At 47.8% G+C, this 23,174-nt stretch overlaps 1 protein-coding gene across 1 annotated transcript in view; it reads left to right on the top strand.

Moving 5' to 3' along the window:
* Nucleotides 1–23,174, top strand: part of cttnbp2 (cortactin binding protein 2) — a 129,312-nt gene that overhangs the window by 80,780 nt on the left and 25,358 nt on the right. The window contains exons 6-10 of the mRNA XM_056281552.1: nucleotides 4,821–4,920; nucleotides 7,719–7,869; nucleotides 11,212–11,409; nucleotides 12,839–12,956; nucleotides 17,920–18,210. Coding sequence (XP_056137527.1) covers nucleotides 4,821–4,920; nucleotides 7,719–7,869; nucleotides 11,212–11,409; nucleotides 12,839–12,956; nucleotides 17,920–18,210 — 858 coding nt within the window. The remainder of the gene's footprint in view (nucleotides 1–4,820; nucleotides 4,921–7,718; nucleotides 7,870–11,211; nucleotides 11,410–12,838; nucleotides 12,957–17,919; nucleotides 18,211–23,174) is intronic.

Consider the following 23,174-nt stretch of genomic DNA (forward strand, 5'->3'; position numbering starts at 1 on the left):
CCACAAAGTAAACAAAAGTCGGACAGAGGATTGATGGTAGTGTGATGGGACTGAAGTCGCCATCCATATTGGTCCATGGCAGTATGTTGCCCCTATATGTTTTATTCCCAATTTACTCAAGACAATGTTTTACATGCTGGTAAGTAACCCAAAGTTGATTTTGTTACAATCCCAACTCTTTCATTTGAAAGCTGTCTTAAGAAACCTCTTTATCGGGCGTCCAGCTAGCATAGCGGTCTATTCCGTTGCCTACCAACACTGGGATCTCCGGTTCAAATCCTCGTGTTATCCCCGGCTTGGTTGGGTGTCCCTACAGACACAATTGGCCATGTCTGCAGGTGGGAAGCTGGATGTGGGTATGTGTCCTACTAGTATGAGTTCTGCCAGCCCGTTAGCAACCCCCACCGCCACCCCCGAGTGGTTGGTAGTGCCCTGTGCATCTCCATATGGAAGCAGTGAAGGGCAAACTATATGAGATTTCATGTAGCCAATGAACAGAGAGTGGCCCATTAGGTGGAGATTTACTGTCGTCTCGGTGCTCGTCGCCATCATGTGAGTTCTCTCAAATGGCACATACTCGTATAATTTCAGACACAGCTAAACACACACACACTCTCCCCCCTCTCTCTCTCTCTCTCATGCACACACACACACACACACTCATGCCCTCATTCGCTCTCTCACTCACTCACTCACTCTCTCTCTCTGTCTCTCTCTCTCTCTCTCTCCTCTCTCTCTCACACACACACACACTCATGTCCTCATTCACTCTCTCACTCACTCACTCACTCACTCTCTCTCTCTCTCTCTCTCTCTCTCTCTCTCTCTCTCACACACACACACACACTCATGCCCTCATTCACTCACTCACTCACTCACTCACTCTCTCACTCACTCACTCTCTCTCTCACACACACATACACACACATGCCCTCATTCACTCTCTCACTCACTCACTCTCTCTCTCTCTCTCACACACACATACACACACATGCCCTCATTCACTCTCTCACTCACTCACTCTCTCTCTCTCTCTCACACACACACACACACTCATGCCCTCATTCACTCTCTCACTCACTCACTCTCTCTCTCACACACACACGCACACACTCATGCCCTCATTCACTCTCTCACTCACTCTCTCACTCACTCACTCTCTCTCTCTCTCTCTCTCTCTCACACACACACACACACTCATGCCCTCATTCACTCTCTCACTCACTCTCTCTCTCTCTCACACACACACAGACACACACACACACACACACACACACACACAGTACTGAGATGTGCTTCCCTGCCGAGCTGTTTAGTAACGTTCTGTCAAAGAGCATTGATCCATGAACTCGCTAATGTATGTGAAGGACAGCTGTCCCCTGCTTTTAGTGCTTTTTGTTGAGGTGTGCCAAAATGGAGGGCGCTTGGTGAAAACGTGCACAAATCTAGCTAATACGCCATAAGTGGAAGCGTATTCATTAGACACCTCTGTTCCCCTCTTCCTTCTCATCCACCCTTTATCCATAGCTCCTCCCTACACTTTTCCTCTTTCTTTCAGTCAAAGAGAAGTTGAATCAGTTCATCCGGACACAGCGTTTATTGACAGAAACGTTTCATCACTCTTGTGTTTCCCAACCGGGGGGGGGGGGTACAGTTACCCCTAGTGGTACGTGGATGGTCCCCAGGGGGTACGTGAAAAAGATTTTAAAAACGAGAGAAAACAAACACTTAAAAAATGTACAGGAAAACTGTAACCAAATAATGTATAATCTGTAATAATGTAACCAAAAATTGGGACGATTAAAATTTAAGTAATAATTTGCTGGCTTTATTATTATTGGCTATACTTTTTCGTAATGCGCGACAGTTTCCCGCCTGACTTTTGTCAGTCGTCACTCCGCTCACGAGCGCATATTGGCGCGCAGTTTTTCTTGCTAGCTTGTTTTCTTGCTAGCTAGCAAAATGTCAGGCCTCTCTCAAAGTTTCGGTTAACGTTATGGATAAATGGCTGAGTCAAGCGGGTTCATCCAGCAACGACAACACAGCTGAGACTGCTGAATCGGGAGAACCCGTTCAGAAGACAAAGAAAACGGAGAAGGTAAAGCATCGTCAGTTTGGCGAACAGCATGTGCTCTCTGGCTTTACTGCCACAGCTTCAGAGCCGCCGCAGCCATTGCGTTTCCTCTGTGGCGACGTGCAAAACCGTCCCATTTCCATCGCCACCTCAGTACTAAGCATCTCTCCTGTGTGGGTAAACCCGCCGAGTTTTTCCATCAGAAGCTGGTTGAATTATTAGAAGCCAAGAAAAACCAAAGGTCTCAACCAAGGCTTTGGAGGCTGTGTCGCTACACGTGGCTAAATCAAGAAAGCCATTTACCATAGCTGAAGAGCTAATCTTGCTTGCTGCTGTCATTCTCGCAGAAACCATGATCGACAAGAAAGCAGCTGATGTCCTGAAGGAAGTGCCGTTGTCCGATAATACTGTGTGCCATCGGATCGACGACATGGGAACTGACATTACTGACCAAGTGGTGGAGAAATTGAAAGGGTCGGGGACGTTGGCTTTGCATCAGGATGAATCAACGTATGTCAGTGGGAAAGCGCAGCTGATTGCGTTTGTGCATTACAGACACTTTGGGATGAACGAGCACTTTCTGTTTTGCAAGAACCTCACGGGGAGAACAACCGGACAGCACGTTTTTAACGGTACTGACCATTTGTTCTCTCAACACAAGCTGGATTGTTAAATCCTGCTCTCATGTGTGCACGCACGGCGCTGCAGCGACGACCAGCAGGGTGGATGGTTTAATGGCCCACATCAAAAAGGTAAACCCTAATGTTGCACTGATGCACTGCACGATTCACCCGAGAAGCGTTAGCTAGCAAGAGAACGAGTCCAGAGTTAAACCATGTTTTGAATGATGACGTAAAAGTGATCAACTTCACATAGTCCAGGCCTTTGAATCATAGACTGTTTCAGTCACGTTGTCAAGAAGGTGGGTCAGAACATGACCAGCTTCTGCTTCCCACCGACATCCGGTGGTTATCCTGAGGGGAGACATTACAGCGGATGTTCGAGCTACGCAGTGAAGTGAGGGAATTTCTGTCGGAGCACACGCACCCCCCCCCCCCTTGTGGCTATGTTCGACGACGCTGACTGGGTAGCTCGGCTGGGGTACCTCTCCGATATTTTCAGCAAACTCGACCAGCTGAATCTCTCTCTTCAAGATACACACATGTTCTTAGCTTGTATGACAAAGTATGTGGATTCATGGGGAAGCTCAAGCTCTGGCAGAGCAAATGTGAAGATGGGGATACAAGCTGTTTCCTGCAGCTGGACACACACATTGCCACCGGTGAATGTTGTCAGAGCTACAATTGTGAAACTAGTACACACACACACTTATCCAAGCTCAAGAATGAGTTCAGCTCCTACTTCCCTGATATTGTCAACAAGTCTTCCAAACTGGACTGGGTGCGTAATCCATTTGTGACGGGACATTAACAGCAGCATTCCCGACAGACTGCAAGAAAACCCTCATAGACGTGCCCTCAGATAGGAGCCTGAAGATGAGGTACTCAAGGCAAGCACACCACTGCTACAGTTCTGGTGTGTTGTGGGGAAGGAGTATCCTGACTTGGGGCAACATGCCCTGAATGAAGTGTTGTCCTTTGGATCCACATACCCGTGTGAGGTGACGTTCTCCGCCATGACCCACATCAGAACCAAACACAGGAACAGGCTCAACTTGGAGAATAACCTGGTCACATCTGTTGCAACAATCTCCCCCAGACTCACAAAACTGATGAGTGAGAAACGGGCTCAAGTGTCCCATTGAGTGTCACATTAATTGGTGAGTTTGAGCCTTACTTTTTTTTTAAAGTCTATAAACAATGGCTATTATAAGTAATATGATTAGTTATGATTAAAGTGTCACGTTAATTTGGGAGTTTGAGTCTTATTCTTTTATAAAAAGGTATCATTAAATTAATGATATATATAGACTAATGAAATACTGTATGTATATATAAATTATATACATTAATGACATACCTGGTGATCACCACAATTGATTGCATAGTAGGGGGTACTTTAGGTTGGCTTGAAATGCTTTGGGGGTACAGTACTCAAAAAAGGTTGGGAACCACTGATCTAAGTGACCTCTTCAGTCTCACCTGACTGCAGGTATCCCCACCCTTATAAACAATACAGTGGCATAACGACTGAAACCTACGATCAGTTTCATACGCAAAGATGTGTAACCACCAACTGAGTTTCAATGGCCATGTGTACTATTCACAGGATTTGGGAATGTTTACAGTCACTGGCCTCTTTGACTCCCCATTCAAGAGGCCATCTACGTGAAGAGGGAACGACCATCCCTGAACCAAGGGGGAAGCCCAAGAGTACGTCTGTCGCCATCTTACAATGCTGTGATTGCAAACATCCCCAAATCCTCTGTGAATAGTATACATGGCCATTGTAACTCTAGTCAATGGTCACGGCAATTTGCATATGAAACTGATCGTTGTTTTCGGTCATTATGCCACTGTATTGTTTATAAGGGGTGGGGGTACCTGCAGTCAGGTGAGACTGAAGAGGTCACTTAGATGAGTGATGAAACGGTTCTGTCAATAAATGTTGTGTCCCGATGAACTGATTCAACTTTCTGTGATTTTCTTACCTGGGTGACTGAACATGCATAAAGACGTCTTTCTTTCAATGTATATTTTTCACTGCCAATCTCACTCTTCCCCTCATTCTGTCTATCTTGTTTTTATCCTTTCTGTCTCTCGCTCTCGCTCTCTCTCTCTCTCAGATTGTCTGCAACTGCTGTTGTCGTCGGGGGTGTCTGCTAATGTTTCTGATGAAAACGGATTCTCACCTTTGCACTTTGCTGCTGTGCATGGCCACCGCAGGTGAGCTGACCTACTTGCATACAGACTCTCACACACACACACACACACACACACACACACACACACACACACACACACACACACACACACACAATCACTTACAATTGATTTACAATTTACAGCTACACATGCACCCAAATCCCTCTCTTGCCTACCCCAAACACACACACACACACACACACACACACACACACACACACACACACACACACTCACACACACCTCTCCTGCTCATATTCTCAGGCTGTACTAAGAACAAAGTACCGATGGAGTCTGATTTTCTAAAAAGCCTGTTTTAATACCATCATCAAATACCTTTATAAATCCATCTTTGTTCCACTGAGGCAATGGGAGGCAGTGATTTTTAGTGCTTTTTGGAAGGCAGGGGAACAACAGCAACGTGATGTTCAGGTAAGAGAATGAGCGCTTAGACAGCGGTGAACGAAAAGCAAAAAAAAAGGAACCTAAAGGCACAATAAATCTCAAAAACATTTTAAAATTGGATAGTAATTCAGTGGTGAAATTAATTAAATATACGTTTTCTACTAAGCAGTGGAACTGTTAAATAGTACCTACAGTATATGAATGTGCGTGTGAGTGGGTGAATGCGAGGCATACACCGTGAAGCACTTTGAGGGGGCGGTAGACTAGAAAAGTGCTATCCATATAAATGCAGTCCATTTACTAAAATTGGATGCAACTACGAGAACATTTTGGATTAATGATCGCAGCTTTGCATTTAGCAGGTTATTGTACGATGGCCTTAAACAAGGCAGTCACAAGAGACCGTTATAATTTTCCATTTTGCAGTCATCCGCTTTTATGGGACTAATTCAATCGTGGTTAGGTAGCTATTTGAGAGTTTGTTCTATACCCCACTTCATCGGCCATGCTTGGCATTGTTTGCTTTGCTGATTCTCCTGGTAACCACAGGGCTGGTCAGCAATCTCTTTTTTTCTGTATTTTAACCTGCTTATCAGGAGCAGTTAGGGGGTCAGTGTCTTGCTCAAGGACACTTCAACACGCACTCTGGAGGAGCTGCGGATTGGACCCGCTCTACCTCCTGAGCCATGCCACCCCAATGTACATATAATGTACATTTATTTTGAGGAACACTTTCCAATCAGTGGTGGCGGCACGGTGGCGCAGAGGACGACCCCCATGGTTGGACAACCCCGGGGTTGTCCAACCATGGGGGTCATCCTCTGTGTTGAGTTTGCATGTTCTGTCCGTGTCTGCGTGGGTCTCCTCCGGGTGCTCCGGTTTCACAGTCCAAAGACATATAGGTCAGGTGAATCGGCCATACTAAATTGTCCCTAGGTGTGTGTGTGTGTGTGTGTGTGTGTGTGTGTGTGGGCCCTATGATGGACTGGCGGCCTGTCCAGGGTGTCTCCCCGCCTGCTGCCAAATGACTGCTGGGATAGTCTCCAGCATCCCTGACTGGGATAAGCGGCTTGGATAATGGATGGATGTAATTCCAATCAGTGTACGTGGGTTTTCAGCCGATTGTATATAAGCCAAAGTATTTTGAAATGTGTTCTCAACCTTTGGGGACTTTAAATACTCCCTTTCATTGCATCTATAGTCACAGTAAAGCACGCTTTCTCAAGTAATGACTTCATTTTTCCAGTCCGTGGCGTAGCCCTGTCGCATGCGGCATGCTTAGGGACAGCGGCAGTTTGAAACCCCACCTCACCCCATGTGGGGTAACATGACCGCTGTGACCAATACAATACCAGCGCGGTGACAACACCGCACCGGTTTGATGCCAGCGTGCCCTCCTGGCACTGTCACCAACCAATTCTGACCGACCACTCTGCCTCAGTGGATTTACTGCACATAGCCTGTCAGGTCGAAACTAGCTACGTGCTATTTGCGAAGTTGATCCAGAGCTTTATGGGGTGATTTCCCGTGGCTAAATTTAGCCATGCCATTTATCTTCGCCCACGGCATGCGTTCTATTCCTGCTACCCTGTGCTGTTATTCCTGCTCAGTAAACCTCAGTAGAGACCAGTATATTCATTATTAACGTTCCTGCAAAGATGCAGCACATATCTGTCTCTTATCCCAGAGTCACACTTACTGTAGCTTTTGATCAGTCGCTGGTGTTTTGAGGTGTGTGGACCCCCAGGTGTAGGCCTGAGAGAGACACTCAGAGGTTTGTGTGTGTGTGTGTGTGTCTGTGTGTGTGCGCATGCATGTATGTGCATGTGTTGAGGTGCTGAATAGTAATGGCCAAGCACAGCTGAGGAATGTGCAGTGTTGTAATATGTGATCATGGCGGTATTAACAGCAAGGGGATATTCAAATGGCACAACACACACTTAGACATAAACCCACACACACACACACAGACCCCCCACCACCACCCCCCCAGCATACCCCTTAGGTCATTCTGTGGTTAAGTAACTCATTTGTCTGTTTAAGTGGTCATCTCAGCATTAGCTTAAGCGTGTTAGCTAGCGGGCTCATCTCTCCTTGGCCGGCCCGGTCTTTCACTTGTGCCAGGTTCCTCTCCCCGCTCTCCGACTCACTAATGGCGACTCATCTTTCAACTGAGGTGGAGGATGTGTGGGAGCGTGATTGATGTCTTCCCTTGTCTGTGAACAGGTGCTCTCTGTGGGTGTGCACGTGTGTGTTTGTTTCATGCCTGCTTCCTTGAAGCCTGAGATGACCTTTTCTTGCTTCTAACTATTTCTATATATGTGTGTGTTTTGAATGCGTTTTTGTTTAATATGTGTATTTGTATGTTTATAACGCCCCCCCCCCCATCCCGTTTCTCACCTCCCTCTCTCCAGCTGTGTGGAGGTCCTGCTGGGTGCAGGAGCTGCTGTTGACCGGGGTACTTCGGGGGGTCAGACACCCCTCTTCCTGGCCAGCGAAGCAGGCGGCCTAGACTGTGTTAGGGTGCTCCTCGATGCTGGCGCCGACCGCTCACGAACCAGTGCTGTAAGTCAGCTTTACCGTACCGTCCACATTTACACCTGTCAAGTGTAGCTTTATCTCTTGTCTTTTATTTCAGATCCCCATTAATCACCGCCTCAGCGGCGACTATTCTTCCTGGGGTCTAACGGCACGACGGTTAATTTACAAGTCAACAAGCAAAAACAGAACATATATCAGTACATGATAGTCTGTTTTTTAAGGCATCAGTTCTGGGTTTAGGCAAGGTGAAGTGACCCCTCCCGGCATGTGCAGTGCCGTAGTCGTAAGCAACAGCTGAGAGGAGAGGCAAACAGGTTTATATCGCGTATAAATGTTTTTCGTAAATAGTGTCAGCCTGCAAGCTAATCTCTCATTGACTCTCATCCATGACAATTCTTTATGCATTCTGTCAGCACGGTTTCTAATTGAGCAATGCAGAGCGAGTCTCACAGCTCTATTTTTGGGTAAGCTGCATTTTATTTAATTCTTGTTTGGATGCATTTGACCAGATTGCTGGGCAGTAGTCAAGATGTGACAAGACTAGGGATTGGATGACTTGCTTGGTAGTTGTGTTAGTTAGAAAGTAGGCACTCCTGATAGCTTGATAATGACATGCATATTCCAAAACTCAAAACATTCGCCCAGGGACTTTACAAAATGCTGCAGCCTGGAGTTTTGCCAGAACCAATAAAACAAAACACGTCATCCGGCTTTTGGCTCCCCTGCATCAGCTGGGTGAGCTTTTTTAGAAATGAGCATTGAGTGATTTCCTTCATTACATTTAAGGCACTGAGGGGCCTGGTGTCTGCAGCCTGAGTATATAGTTGAGCATTTAATCCCCCTGTTGACCAGTACGTGGCCTGAGAGTCTGCGGGTGATGATACCTTTGTCATCAGGGCCTCAGCCTGTCCTGCAAGCTACTGCTAATGTTTTCCTTAAAGTTCTTTTTTTCTTTTTAGGATTGTTTTCTCCCCAATTATATCCGGCCAATTACCCCACTCTTCCAAGCCGTCCCGGTCGCTGCTGCACCCCCTCTGCCGAGCCGGGGAGGGCTGCAGACTACCACATGCCTCCTCCAATACATGTGGAGTCACCAGCCACTTCTTTTCACCTGACAGTGAGGAGTTTCGCCAGGGGGACGTAGCATGTGGGAGGATCATGCTATTTCCTCCAGTCGCCCCCCGAACAGGTGCCCTGACCGACCAGTGGAGGCGCTAGTGCAGGGACCAGGACACATACCCACATCCGGCTTCCCACCTGCAGACACGGCCAATTGTGCCTGTAGAGATGCCCGACCAAGCCGGAGGTAACACGGGGATTTGAACCGGCGATCCCTGTGTTGGTAGCCAGTGGAATAGACCGCTACACAACCCAGACGCCCTTTTCTTAAATTTCATTTTAAACCTGCTTAAACCTTTTGTCCTTTCCTCTTCTATTGTTTAAGATCCTTTAGTCACTAAACTGCATTACAAATTTTTGAGGTGTAGAATTTATTTAGGTTTTGAAGTTTAAATTTGTAAAGCTTATCCCAACTGTAACTATAAAGTTTACAAGGCATGCATTTGCTATGGCAAAAAATGAACCCAAAAGAGTTGCAGAACAAAAAAAAGGGAAAATAAGAAAATGAAAGGTGTCATTAGAAATGTGTTCCATTAGGGTTCGCCTGGCTAAGCTGCTAAGGCAGGGTGGCAGGGTGCTCAAGCGCTTAAGAGCCTTGATGTCAGAATACTATTCAAGTGTCATCAGTTTCATTTTGTCTGACTTTTTGTTCCAGTTGTGTCCTCAAATAGCCTCACTTTCAGCCACATTAAAGAGCAAATGGAATTCAAACCGACACAATCCTACCTGGAAAATTGTTGTAAAAGCTTCATTCCAGTTTCGTTAGAATGTAATATATGTATATGTCAAGCAAAAAATAAATAAGGAAATCAATTTTGACAGTGCGGCAAAATGTACATAACCTCCATTATGTTCTCTCATTGCACCCGTTCTGTGACCAGCTTGTTTCCTAGTTTTGTACCCTCATTGCGCTTCACTTGCCCAGCCACAGTTAATTAATATTCTCCAGGGTTAAGTCCTCTGGTTTAATGATAGCACATTGATGTGCGGGCCTCCTGTATCTCCATGGTAGCTACAGGAGCTGTATTCAGCCCGACAGTGTAGGGCTCAGTGTGGTCATGCCTATTTTCACATAGATGCTTTCTGCTACATTGAGCTTGTTAACTGTGCTGTCCTCGATCCCACAGTAAGGTTAACCGTTTCAGCACATAGCCAGCAATACATTGTTGGGTAGATGTGCATATACAAGAAAATAACATTTCTGAACAGTTAACACACAAAATACCTTTGAGCAAGGCAGTACTGACAGTTGAAGACTGGTTTTCCTGGGCAGCTAGCTACCAGGTGTCACTGTTTGTCAGTTTGTAACCTCAGTAATCCAGGCCTGTCAGTGGAAACGATGTGTTTTTGTTTTGTTTTGTTTTTTTAAGATTATTTTCTTGGCGGGTGGCACGGTGGTGCAGTGGTTAGCACGGTCGCCTCACAGCAAGAGGGTCCTGGGTTCAAACCCCGGGGTAGTCCAACCTTGGGGGTCATCCCGGGTCGTCCTCTGTGTGGAGTTTGCATGTTCTCCCCGTGTCTGCGTGGGTTTCCTCCGGGTGCTCCGGTTTCCTCCCACAGTCCAAAGACGTGTAGGTCAGGTGAATCGGCCGTACTACATTGTACCTAGGTGTGTGTGTGTGTGTGTGCCCTGTGATGGTCTGGCGGCCTTTCCAGGGTGTATGGGGTAGGCTCCAGCGTCCCCGCAACCCTGAGAGCAGGAAAATATCCATCCATTATCCAGACTGCTTGGTTTGGATAATGGATGGATGGATGGATATTTTCTTGGCAATTACCGCCTTTATTCGATAGTGATAGTAGAGAGAGAGACAGGAAAGGCAGGGGAGAGAGAGGGGATGACATGCAACAAAGGGCCCGAGCCGGATTCGAACCCAGGCTGCTGCGGTAAGGACTGATCCTTATGTGGTACGCGCTCTATCAGGCGAGCCACCGGGGCGCCCCCCGGTGGAGATAATGTTCTCTTAAAGTCTGTTAAATAAAGGCTTGAATCAAAACAATAGAAGTGGAAAAAAGTGTGCCCAGAGAGAATCAGCTGGTTAGGTCCCCCGGCTCTCCAAGCTGCTTATTGAGCTACTAAAAATATCCTCCTCGCTGCAGTATTTATAAATATTTAGGGCGATGCACAGCCTCCGCTTCCTAAAGTATGCTGACGCATACAACCTGTCTCGGTCTACATGTATGCATTATGTCTTATTTATTTTGTCTTTTATATGTCTATATTTGGCCCTTGTACATGTTTCTTTGCAGGATGGCTGCACAGCACTGCATGCGGCGGCACGCTCGGGACACGTGGACACGCTGCGTCTACTCCTCTGTCACCCGGCCCAGGGTGACCCCGCTGTGACCCCAGACCCCCGCACTCCGACGCTCCCCGCTGCACTGCTGAACCAGACCAACACTGAGGGCTGGACAGCCGCTCACATGGCTGCTGCCAGAGGCTTCAAGGTGATAACAGTTTATGTGTCTCTGTCTGTAGCCCTTGATGTTGCAGGGTTCAGTAGTAGGTGCTTAGGTCAAATCTCTGTCAGTTTAAGGCCAACAGATGCCAGACATGAGGGAGGGAATTAGGCTGCAAGTAACAAGAGTTTTATTCAGCTAAGCACACAAGTGGTTTCTCGAGACGGGAAGACAGTTCCTGTACTGACTTTTCCTGACTTGTCAGTTATGTTGACTTGTTGACTAACAAAGAACACTAAAAGGTGTACTAAGGGGGCGTCTGGGTAGCGTGGCGGTCTATTCCGTTGCTTACCAACACCGGGCTCACTGGTTCGAATCCCCGTGTTACCTCCGGCTTGGTCGGGCGTCCCTACAGACACAATTGGCCGTGTCTGCAGGTGGGAAGCCGGATGTGGGTATGTGTCCTGGTCGCTGCGCTAGCGCCTCCCCTGGTCGGTCGGGGCATCTGTTCAGGGGGACGGGAAACTGAAGGGAATAGTGTGATCCTCCCACGCGCTACGTCCCCCTGGTGAAACTCCTCACTGTCAGGTGAAAAGAAGCGGCTGGCGACTCCACATGTATCGGAGGAGGCATGTGGTAGTCTGCAGCCTTCCCCGGATCGGCAGAAGGGGTGGAGCAGCGACCGGGATGGCTCGGAAGAGTGGGGTAAAATGGCCAAGTGCAATTGGGAGAAAAGGGGGGGGGGGTCCACACAACAACAAAAAAACAAAAAGGTGTAGTATAACTGTATCTAAGTTGCGACAGAGAAGATTCAGTGTCCCGCTTCTTCCTTTATCCTCACAGTACAGCTTGCAAGGATGGTGACGATAGCTCATAGTGTGTTTTGACTTATTAAGTAGGCAACCAAGAAGAATGCAGAACACATCGATTCCCCCAACCTACACATCACTCCCTTCAGCCCACTATTTAATTAGGCTAATTACACCTCCACAAGACTCAGCAGATTGTTCTGATGTTCCAGACCTGCCCCACTCCACAGATTAGGCCTATATAGTACATCTGCACAACATGTCCACCAGCCTGACACTGAATTCACACTTGAGGTTACACCTACACCACAACATCTCACCACAGTAGCAGATAACGGGATAGCTTACCTTGCCATCTTAAAACCGCCTGCTCAAATACAGAGATTATTGCAGGAGGTACTGGCCAAGGCTCGACTTCAGTATGACTGGAGTTTAAATGAAAGCCTCAGTCCACCTATTGGGGAAATACTTGCAGGGCTACCAACTGCCCACGCAAATACATGATTCCTGCACATGGTTGCACACACTATGCATGTACGTACACACACTTAGATATATACATACCGAATAAGTCACCGACTCCTATGGGCACACATGGTTTTCTTTCATACCCATTGTTTTTTTGGGGGGGGGGTTGTGTATATTGTTTGGTGTGTGTGTGTGTTTAGGAGTGTCTGGAGGTACTGTGTAGCCACAGTGAACAGGACATTGAGAGAAGGGACAAGTGTAACCGCACTATTCATGATGTGGCGACTGATGACTGCAAAGACCTGCTGGAAAACCTCTGTGAGTGACCCGCGTGTGTGCATGCATACATGTGTGTTTTGTGCATGTAAGGTGTACATGCCTGTGTGTGATTGCGTGTTTGTGCAAAGGCCTAGAAAAATATTGAAAAACTGAAGTCGATAATCCCTCGGTCTTTACATGTTCAGGACTTGACTGGAAAAATACAGCAAAGATTTTGTTGTTTAGTTCTGATAGCCCATCATTTAGCCATACAGTCTTTTGAGATAAGTGGTGTGCGGTAATCTTCTCAGGTGACAGCTATTTGACTGGATATGAAGATTTTTGTAGGTGTTCAATGAAGATGCATGCAGATGACGGCTGGACAATATGATAGCGGCCATGAGCAGCCGTGTAACCCGCTGAGCCATGTAATTGCAGGTTTTCACTACAACCAACACAGCATCTTTCTCTGTCGTTAGTTTCTGCATATCTGAATTAAGGTTTGCTAATTAAAGGCATTTTGCTGTGTTTGCTCAAGGCATGGCACCAGGATTTCAATTTTGGATGGGCCGAAGTGACTTCGGCTGGGCCTTTTAATTATGGAAGTTAATGCTGTTTGCCTTCCTTTGATGGTTTCCAACTGGTAGTCTCGCTAAAACTGGAACGGCTGATATCAGGCCTTGGAAGGCAACTAGCGCGTCTGGTTGATTATGACACTTTCTCAAATCTTTTTGTAAAACATTTTCAATGCGGCACGGTGGTGCAGTGGTTAGCATGGTCGCCTCACAGCAAGAAGGTCCTGGGTTTGAGCCCCGGGGTAGTCCAACCTTGGGGGTCGTCCCGGGTCGTCCTCTGTGTGGGGTTTGCATGTTCTCCCCGTGTCTGCGTGGGTTTCTTCCGGGTGCTCCGGTTTCCTCCCACAGTCCAAAGACACATAGGTCAGGTGAATCAGCCGTACTAAATTGTCCCTAGGTGTGAATGTGTCGGCCCTGTGATGGCCTGGCGGCCTGTCCAGGGTGTCTCCCCGCCTGCCGCCCAATGACTGCTGGGACAGGCTTCCAGCATCCTGCGGCCCTGAGTAAGGATAAGTGGTTTGGATAATGAATGAATTTTCAATACCAAGATAGATGGTTATTTATTCGCGACAGTTCGTATTTATTACAAGTGGTACACGCGGGCATATTAATCAAGTTGTGCGAAAATGAAACTATCCTATCTATCATGTTTGGTTTTTTGCTGTGGATTGTGTGGACCAGGACATCCATTCATTTAGAATATTGACATTTTAATTCTATTTAGGGAAATGCCATCTTGTTTGGAAGATCTGGCTGGAAGTTGATTGCAGGGAGAGGGAGATCGGCTGCTGGGTGAGCTAGACTGACTTTTAACCAGAGAGAGAGCGGCACACTGCGCTGTCAATTCATCAGCTCGTCTCGACGGGAACAGTCTGTGCTTTCAAGGCAGTATAGAGACAATCGAGTCGGGCAAGAATTTTAGACAGATTTTTCATACAGGTTTTTTTGGTCATCTGCTGAATAACCCAAGCGTACAGTGGCATGCATGTGCGGGCTTAACAGGCCTGGGCCAATGTAAAATGGTCTGTTGTGATTGGTCCAGCCCTTCACATATGGTAGTAGCCTAATAAATGTTGTCTTTTACTTTTTTGGAAAGGGACACTTTTTAAGTCTTTATTGTGTGTTTAAATGTTGATTTTAATAATTGAAGATAGGGCGTCCGGCTAGTCCGTCCTTGGGGGTTGTCCCAGGTCGTCCTGTGTGTGGAGTTGCATGTTCTGCCCGTGTCTGCGTGGGTTTCCTCTGGGTGCTCCGGTTTCCTCCCATAGTCCAAAGACATGTAGGTCAGGTGAATCGGCCGTACTAAATTGCCCCTCGGTATGAGTGTGTGTGTGTGTGTGTGTGTGTGTGGGGGTGTCGGCCCTGTGATGGCCTGGCAGTGTGTCCAGGGTGTCTCCCCGCCTGCCGCCCATTGACTACTGGGATAGGCTCAAGCATCCCCACGACCCTGAGAACGGGATAAGTGTTTCGGATAATGGATGGATGGATGGAGGGCGTGCGGGTGGCATGGCGATCTATTTCGTTGCCTACCAACACGGGGATCGCCGGTTCGAATCCCCACGTTACCTCCGGCTTGGTCGGGCGTCCCTACAGACACAATTGGCCGTGTCTGCGGGTGGGAAGCCGGATGTGGGTATGTGTCCTGGTCGCTGCACTAGCGCCTCCTCTTGTCGGTCAGGGCACTTGTTCAGAGAGGAGGGGGAACTGGGGGGAATAGCGTGATCCTCCCATGCGCTACGTCCCCCTGGTGAAACTCCTCACTGTCAGGTGAAAAGAAGCGGCTGGCGGATCCACATGTATCACAGGAGGCATGTGGTAGTCTGCAGCCCTCCCCGGATCGGCAGAGGGGGTGGAGCAGTGACCAGGATGCCCCTGAAGAGTGGGGTAATTGGCCGGGTATAACTGGGGGAGGAAAAAGGGGGGGGGATCCAAAAAAAATTGTTGCGATTGGTCCAGCCTTCACACAATGATAGTAGAGCCCTGTGCGGGACTGTTTTCTTAATCCCGCTCCCACTGGATTTCTGACCATTACCGCCCACACCTGCAATGTACGTGTTACACTCCAGCAGTGTGCTTGTCCACTCCCGCAAACATTCCGACCATTCAGACCCACACAGTAGAATTCCATTGGGTTTGTGTCTTCTCCCATCCCACAGGGAAAACACATTATTTTACTCCATCCACCCATTATCTGAACTGCATATCCTGCTCTCAGGGTCACGAGGATGCTGGAGCCTATCCCAGCAGTCAGAGGGCGACTGGCGGGGAGACACCCTGGACAGGCTGCCAGGCCATCACAGGGCCCACACACACACATACACATACACATACACATACACACACCCATTCATTCCTAAGGACAATTTAGTACGGCCAATTCACCTGACCTGCATGTCTTTGGACTGTGGGAGGAAACCGGAGCCCCCGGAGGAAACCCACACAGACACGGGGAGAACGTGCAAACTCCACACAGAGGACGACCCGGGACCCACCAAGGTTGGACTACCCCAGGGCTCGAACCCAGGACCTTCTTGCTGTGAGGCGACCGCACTAACCACTGCGCCACCGTGCCGCTACATTATTTTACTGTGCACTATTAATAAAGGGATGCATACCTGTCGGTAATAACGCAGCAAAATTACATTCTAGAGCATAATTACATTGATACTAGCGCAATAACTACACACCTTCCAGTGCAGTAAGTACACCTGTTCTAGAGCAAAATTCAACCATATTTATTTGACTTGTTATTTTAGAACCTTTGTTGTTTGTTTTGCTGAGGTTGTCGTACATTTCCCTGTTTCTTAACGCACTGACCAGGAGTAGCGCTCCTCTATTCTGTTCTCCTCTGCATTCATACCAGACACGGTGATGTGTCAACAATATGGCACCATTAAATGCAACCGAAAAAATGAATAGACTGCTTTGCAACAACGTCTTTTTATTCATCCATCCATTATCTGAACCGCTGATAAAGGCAGCAACTATGTTAGCTCCGTGCTACACAAACACAACCCGGCCAGCTAGCGGTGACGCGTCTGTCCCAAACGCACGGAGTTCCCCGAACAGCAGGTTGCTGATGTTCTCTGCTGGTTTTGACACACCGTCTTCGAAGGGAGCCGCAAACAACACCCTTGAAACGAGACCGATATGGTTGTTTGCGTAGTGGGTGGTGCTGGATATGAATGATGTTCTGTGGTAATCCTCGGTCCGTATATCTGCTGTGATGGTGATGGCACATCCATATGTTTGGATGATGGGCTTTATCCATCATCCCCTCCACATGTCTGGGTACCGTGGATGGGTGAGGCAAAACATCTTTTACATCAGATTTACCATGTTTAGCGACTACATCAACAACCTCTTGAACTATGTCAGCAAAGCCTTATCCGGCGACGAGGTCATACGGCCGAATGTCTCCACAGCGAAGTGCGACACATTTCTGGATTATATCTCGTTTAATATGTGCAGGGAGAAGTGCTTCATCTGTGAAAGACAGCTTCTTCTTACCAGGGAGAACAGAGCAGGTATGCCACCTCAACCCAGAGGTGCCCGACTTGTGCCCGTTGTATGTCAACGCTTTTGCACATTTGTCGCAGCTAACGAAGTCCAGTTCTTTCCCATCTTTGTCACAACCGAGACATTTTTCCCCAAATATCAGACTTCCCTTGCTTTGTGTTTGTGTTGTAATGACCGACTTTGAGTTTCTTTTCAACTTCATTCGTTGAGTCCCTCTTTCTCGTTAGCGCTAGCTAAATCGCGGGACCCGCAGTTTAGTTTTTCGCCGCCCCCTCCCGCCTGCGGCAACGTTAAAACCGCCCGCTCCCGCGAGATTTGCGTTGGGTCCTGCTGGATCCCCGTCCCAGTGCGGTCCTCTACATGATAGTAGCCTGATAAATGTTGTCTTTTACTTTTTTCGAAAGGGACACTTTTTTAGTCGTTATTGTGTGTTTAAATGTTGATTTTAATGATTAAAAAGAAAAGTTAAGAAAATATATGTTCTCCCAGTCATTTAGGATGGGCCAGTTGTGCAAGTGGGCGGGCATAGGCCCGTTAGGCCCAGCCACAATGCCGCCCGCGCCTGGTTTGGTTCAAAAAATAAAGTTGGCCCTTAGCCTGCACTGTTGCCTACCTATAGACCGATTTGGCCAGGTTGATAGTCTTGGGTTGTATTGTCCGTCCTCTGTCTGTACACATCATGTTGAACACCAAGCATAACTATCATATCCAGTCAGTTGTATTCCTGCCAAATCCAGATGTGCTTTTAAAGGTTTATGATTAAATATTCAGTGCTGTACTATGTGAGGAAACATTTGCTTTCTAAGTGATGAATGGCTTTAACTTAAAAGTAACCCCCCCCCCCTTCATGTGTCCCTTACTGACCTCCTTACACCTCTCCCTCTCCCTTCCATCATCCCTCCTATCCTGTCCTCCTCTTTCTCCCTCAGACTCCTATAGAGTCCTGGTCTTTCTTCAGTGCTCTGCAGGAGGAGACAGCGGCGTGGAGCCCCTGTGTCCGATGGAGGCCCTGGCGGAGGAGGTAGAGGCCGGCGGCCTGATGGTGCTGGGCAGGGTGTGTGTGGAGCGGATCACTCGCTGGGCCCAGCTCGGACATGCCCTGGGCCACGCCCTCACCTCCCACCTCCAGCTCCTCTGCCTTGACACGCAGCAGACCAGGGACGATACACAGCGCCCCCTGCTGGGCCTTGGTCCCGCCAGCATGGCCTCTGTACTCATCGGTGAGGAGTTTGAATGAGATTGGTGAAGTCGTGACGTTGTTTTCTGTGCAGTTCTATGGTCTGACCATAGCACTAACACCACCGGGCTTAGGGGTAACATTTTCCCAACACTATCTCTCACTGTCTGCCTCTGTCTGATCTGTGCCTCGCTGTCTCTCAGTGAGGAGTAGTTGCATTACATCACCTGTCACTGCGGTGTCAAGTCGTTACTCTGCATAAAGGTGAAGAGGTGGTTATTAGCTGCATGCTGCAGGCGCCCTTACGTCAAGCCGATATCCTTTCTTATAATACATGTTGTATGCGTGAATGAGAGGGAGGACAGTGGAATGGTCAGGATGCAAGGAGTGGAGGTGACAAAGGCATTCGAGTTTAAATACTTGGGGTCAACTGTCCAAAGTAACGGGGAGTGCAGAAGAGAGGTGAAGAAGAGAGTGCAGGCAGGGTGGAGTGGGTGGAGAAGAGTGTCAGGAGTGATTTGCAACAGAAGGGTACCAGCAAGAGTTAAAGGGAAGGTTTACAAGATGGTACTGAGACCAGCTATGTTATATGGTTTGGAGACAGTAGCACTGATGAGAAGACAGGAGGTGGAGCTGGAGGTGGCAGAGTTGAAGATGCTAAGATTTTCACTGGGAGTGATGAAGAAGGACAGGATTAGGAACGAGTATATTAGAGGGACCGCTCAGGTTGGACGGTTTGGAGACAAAGCAAGAGAGGCAAGATTGAGATGGTTTGGACATGTGTGGGGGAGAGATGCTGGGTATATTGGGGGAAGGATGCTGAATATGGAGCTGCCAGGGAAGAGGAGAAGAGGAAGGCCAAAGAGGAAGTTTATGGATGTGGTGAGGGAGGACATGCAGGTGGCTGGTGTGACAGAGGAAGACGCAGAAGACGGGATGAAATGGAAACGGATGATCCGCTGTGGCGCCCCCTAACGGGAGCAGCCGAAAGTCGTAGTTGTAGTAGTAGTAGTAGTAGTAGTAGTTGTTGGTGGCGATGGCAACAAAGTATTGGCGCGGGGCAAAGCCGGATTGAGTTCCACCTCCACACTCAAAAGCGTTCTGTAAGTCACTCCACTCCGATTCCACTCCAGGCTTTCTATTTTCCGCTCTGCACTCACTCCTCGTTTACGCATGAGAGAAACCCCGCTGCTCTGCCCTGCAGGGATTGAAACCACTGATCTATAATAAAAACGTTTCTATAGGTAATTGCTTATCACAAACAATGCTTATTATAGATCAGTACTCGGGAGCTATTCATATTTTTTTTTGTCACCATGCCACTTCATTTCCTGCCCCAGCATCTGTTTACCCATCACTTAGTGATGTACCTTATAGGCTACGGTCTGCACAGAATAGCATATACTGCAACCACAGCTGCACCGCAAACTGAATAAACTAAACCAAGAAAACTTCTATTTACGCCACTGGTTGAAACATGCGTGCAGCCCAACCAAATTGCCTTGATGTAGCCTACATGAGTGTGAGACGAGCCCCGCTGTATATACGTGTCTGCTGCCATCTGCATCCATAATGAAGTTCACATTTTACTGGGCTACAATGCGCAAGGACACACATGTCGTTAAACAGGCCACTTAAGAAAGAAGATACCGCGAATGAGCCGATTGTAGAAGAGACGGGAGCACGTTTCTTTACCGGTGATGTGAATTTTTGCCGAGGGCTCAGGTTTAAATTAGGGCTTCGGTGAACTGAAGACTTCCCTCATCTGTCTACTAGCTAACTTTTCATGACATGGTCTCGACACGGGCCGGGATGTAGAGGAGTCGAGGCTCCAAACGTTCGAAAAAGCCGCTCCTCCCTCCAGGCAAAAATCATGCCGCTGTGCTCCCTCTCCACACCGCAGCGCTCACACGCCCCGGGTGGCGGTGGTGGTGGTGATGTGTTGTGTACACTGTTGTAGAGCTGTCTGTGTGAGAGCTTAAAGTCCTTGGTATTGGGCCAGAGATTGAACCAGGGTTAAGTGAGCGCTTAAGGGTGAGAGAGGTTTAAACAATGCAGTTTGTGTGGTTTGTGTGTGTGTGTGTGTGTGTGTGTGTGTGTGTGTGTGTGTGTGTGTGTGTGTGTGTGTGTGTGTGTGTGTGTATGTGTATGGATTGCAGGGCGTGGTGTGTGTGTCTGGTCTGGGTCCCAGACTGATAGAGGAGAAATCAATGTCATCTCATATACCAAGGATCAGCCCCGACTCCACCCTGCCTCTGTACTTCTATCAGTTAATCTCTCTCGCTTGCTCTCTCTCACTCACTCTATCATTCTCTCTCTCTCTCACTCTATCATTCTCTCTCTCACTCACTATCATTCTCTCTCTCGCTGTCTCTCTGCCATTCTCACTCTCACTCTCTCTCATTCTCTCTCTTGCGCTCTCTGTCATTCTCTCGCTCTCTCTCTCGCTCATTCGCTATCATTCTCTCTCACTATCATTCTCTCGCTCACTCTGTCATTCTCGCTATCTCTCTCTCATTTTCTCTCTCTCGCTGTCTCTCACTCTATGATTCTCTCTCGCTCTCTCTCTCATTCTCTCTCGCTCTATCATTCTCTCGCTCACTCTATCATTCTCGCTGTTTCGCTCTCATTCTCTCTCTCTCTCGCTCTGTCATTCTCTGTCTTTCTGTTTCACTCTCCATTCTCTCTATATATATCATTCTCTCACTCTATCTTTCTCTCTCTCGCTCTCATTCTCTCTCTCGCTCTGTCATTCTCTGTCTTTCTGTCTCTCCATCATTCTCTCTCTATATATATCATTCTCTCACTCTATCTTTCTCTCTCTCGCTCTCTCATTCTCTCTCTCGCTCTGTCATTCTCTGTCTTTCTGTCTCTCCATCATTCTCTCTATATATATCATTCTCTCACTCTATCTTTCTCTCTCATTCTCTCTCTCGCTCTGTCATTCTCTGTCTTTCTGTTTCACTCCATCATTCTCTCTCTCTATATATCATTCTCTCACTCTATCTTTCTCTCTCATTCTCTCTCTCGCTCTGTCATTCTCTGTCTTTCTGTTTCACTCCATCATTCTCTCTCTCTATATATCATTCTCTCACTCTATCTTTCTCTCTCTTGCTCTCTCTCGCTCTGTCATTCTCTCTCTCGCTCTGTCATTCTCTCTCTTTCTCTCTCTCTCGCTCTCTCTCTCACTCTATCTCTTTATTCTTTTCTCTTTTCATCTGCATGCCCATCCATTTCTATCTCTATCTCTTTCTCTTTCCGTCTTTCATTCAATTTTCAGTTCATTTCGGTTCATTTTAGAAGTGTGATTGTAAATGATGTTTACGAGGCATCTAATCACTTCCGTCCTTTTCTCTCCTCTTTCTCCTCTCTTGTCTATCTCTCTCCTCCCCTCGGTCCTTCTGTCTTGTCTTCCTTCATGACAGCTGTATTCAACATGTCCTTCTCTTGACAGTGACTGTCTCTCCGATGTGCACGGAGAGCACAGGGAGAAAAAGAGAGAGACAGACAGAGGTGGGGGAGGAGGGGGGGGATGAGAAAAACAGAAGAAAAAGAGTGAGGGATTCCAGGCTGAGGGATGATGAAAGAGAGGAGCGGGACGAGGAGATGCATTATGGATGAGCGGATAGGGAGGTTGTTATGCCAATTTAGGCGAATGTGTCTGCTTTCTGTGCCAGCCAAGATCAAACTGTACAGACACATTTAACTGTGTGTGTGTGTGTGTGTGTGTGTGTGTGTGTTTAGAGGGGAGCGGTACGCTTCATTTTTATCAGTTCTTGGAGCTGTCAGTTTGCACTCGGGGCTCATTTGTTTGAATATAATTCATTTTCAATATCCTACACTTTTAACTAAGGGGTCTTACGTTATTAAGACCTGGCTGTGTTGCTGCCTTGCTCTTTCCCTTGAACTACACAAGGAATGGAACCCTTTTATCTATTTTTTGAGGGGAAGGGGATTTTTCCCCCCCCCTTTTTTCTCCCCAATTGTACTTGGCCAATTACCCCACTCTTCCGAGCCGTGCCGGTCACTGCTCTACCCCCTCTGCCGATCCGGGGAGGGCTTCAGACTACCACATGCCTCCTCCGATACGTGTGGAGTCGCCAGGCGCTTCTTTTCACCTGACCATGACGAGTTTCACCAGGGGGATGTAGCACATGGGAGGATCGCACTATTCCTCCCAGTTCCCCCTCCTCCCTGAACAGGCGCCCCGCCCAACCAGAGGAGGCACTAGTGCAGCGACCAGGACACATACCCACATCCGCCTTCCCACCTGCAGACACGGCAAATTGTGTCTGTAGGGACGCCTGACCAAGCCGGAGGTTGCATGGGGACTCGATCCGGCAATACTCGTGTTGGTAAGCAATGGAATAGACCACTACGCTACTCGGATGCCCGGAGCCCTTTTAGTATCTTTGCAGCTTTGGTACCATGTACTACACACTACGTTGGAGAGGAAATGTGTGTCTGTTTTACTGTGTCCGTTCCCTAAAGTCATTTCCACTTTGTATGAGTTGGTATTAAGTCAAGATAAATAGTTTTGTTCTGTCTGATATACACAGACGGGAGACATATGAGAGGAAAAACCTGAATGCTTGACACCGACAGTGAGGGGGTCCGGGGGCTCTGTTGTGCTGTGGGAGGCATTTCCCTGGCATGGTTTGGGTCCACTTGTCCCCTTAAAGCAGGGATGGGCAACATGAGCTGATCTAGAAAGGGCCGGTGTGGGTGCAGGTCTTTGTTCCAAGCAGTTACACACCTGATTTTACAAATCAAGTCTACAAGGTCCTTAGCAAAGGCTATTGGTTGGCTAATAGAATCAGGACCTGTAGCAATCATCAGCTGTCAATCTGACAGCTGATGATTGCTTATGGCATGAAACAGGCTTGTACTGTCTCATAAAAGAATTTACGGTAACACTTTCTATGAGGCTTGCATCTGTAACGCCCTATAAGCATCTATAACGCCCTATAAGTGTAGCTATAAATCATTGTAAGATTCATTATAACC

The sequence above is a fragment of the Lampris incognitus genome, chromosome 6 (genome assembly GCF_029633865.1).
Source record: "Lampris incognitus isolate fLamInc1 chromosome 6, fLamInc1.hap2, whole genome shotgun sequence".
Lineage (NCBI taxonomy): Eukaryota > Metazoa > Chordata > Actinopteri > Lampriformes > Lampridae > Lampris > Lampris incognitus.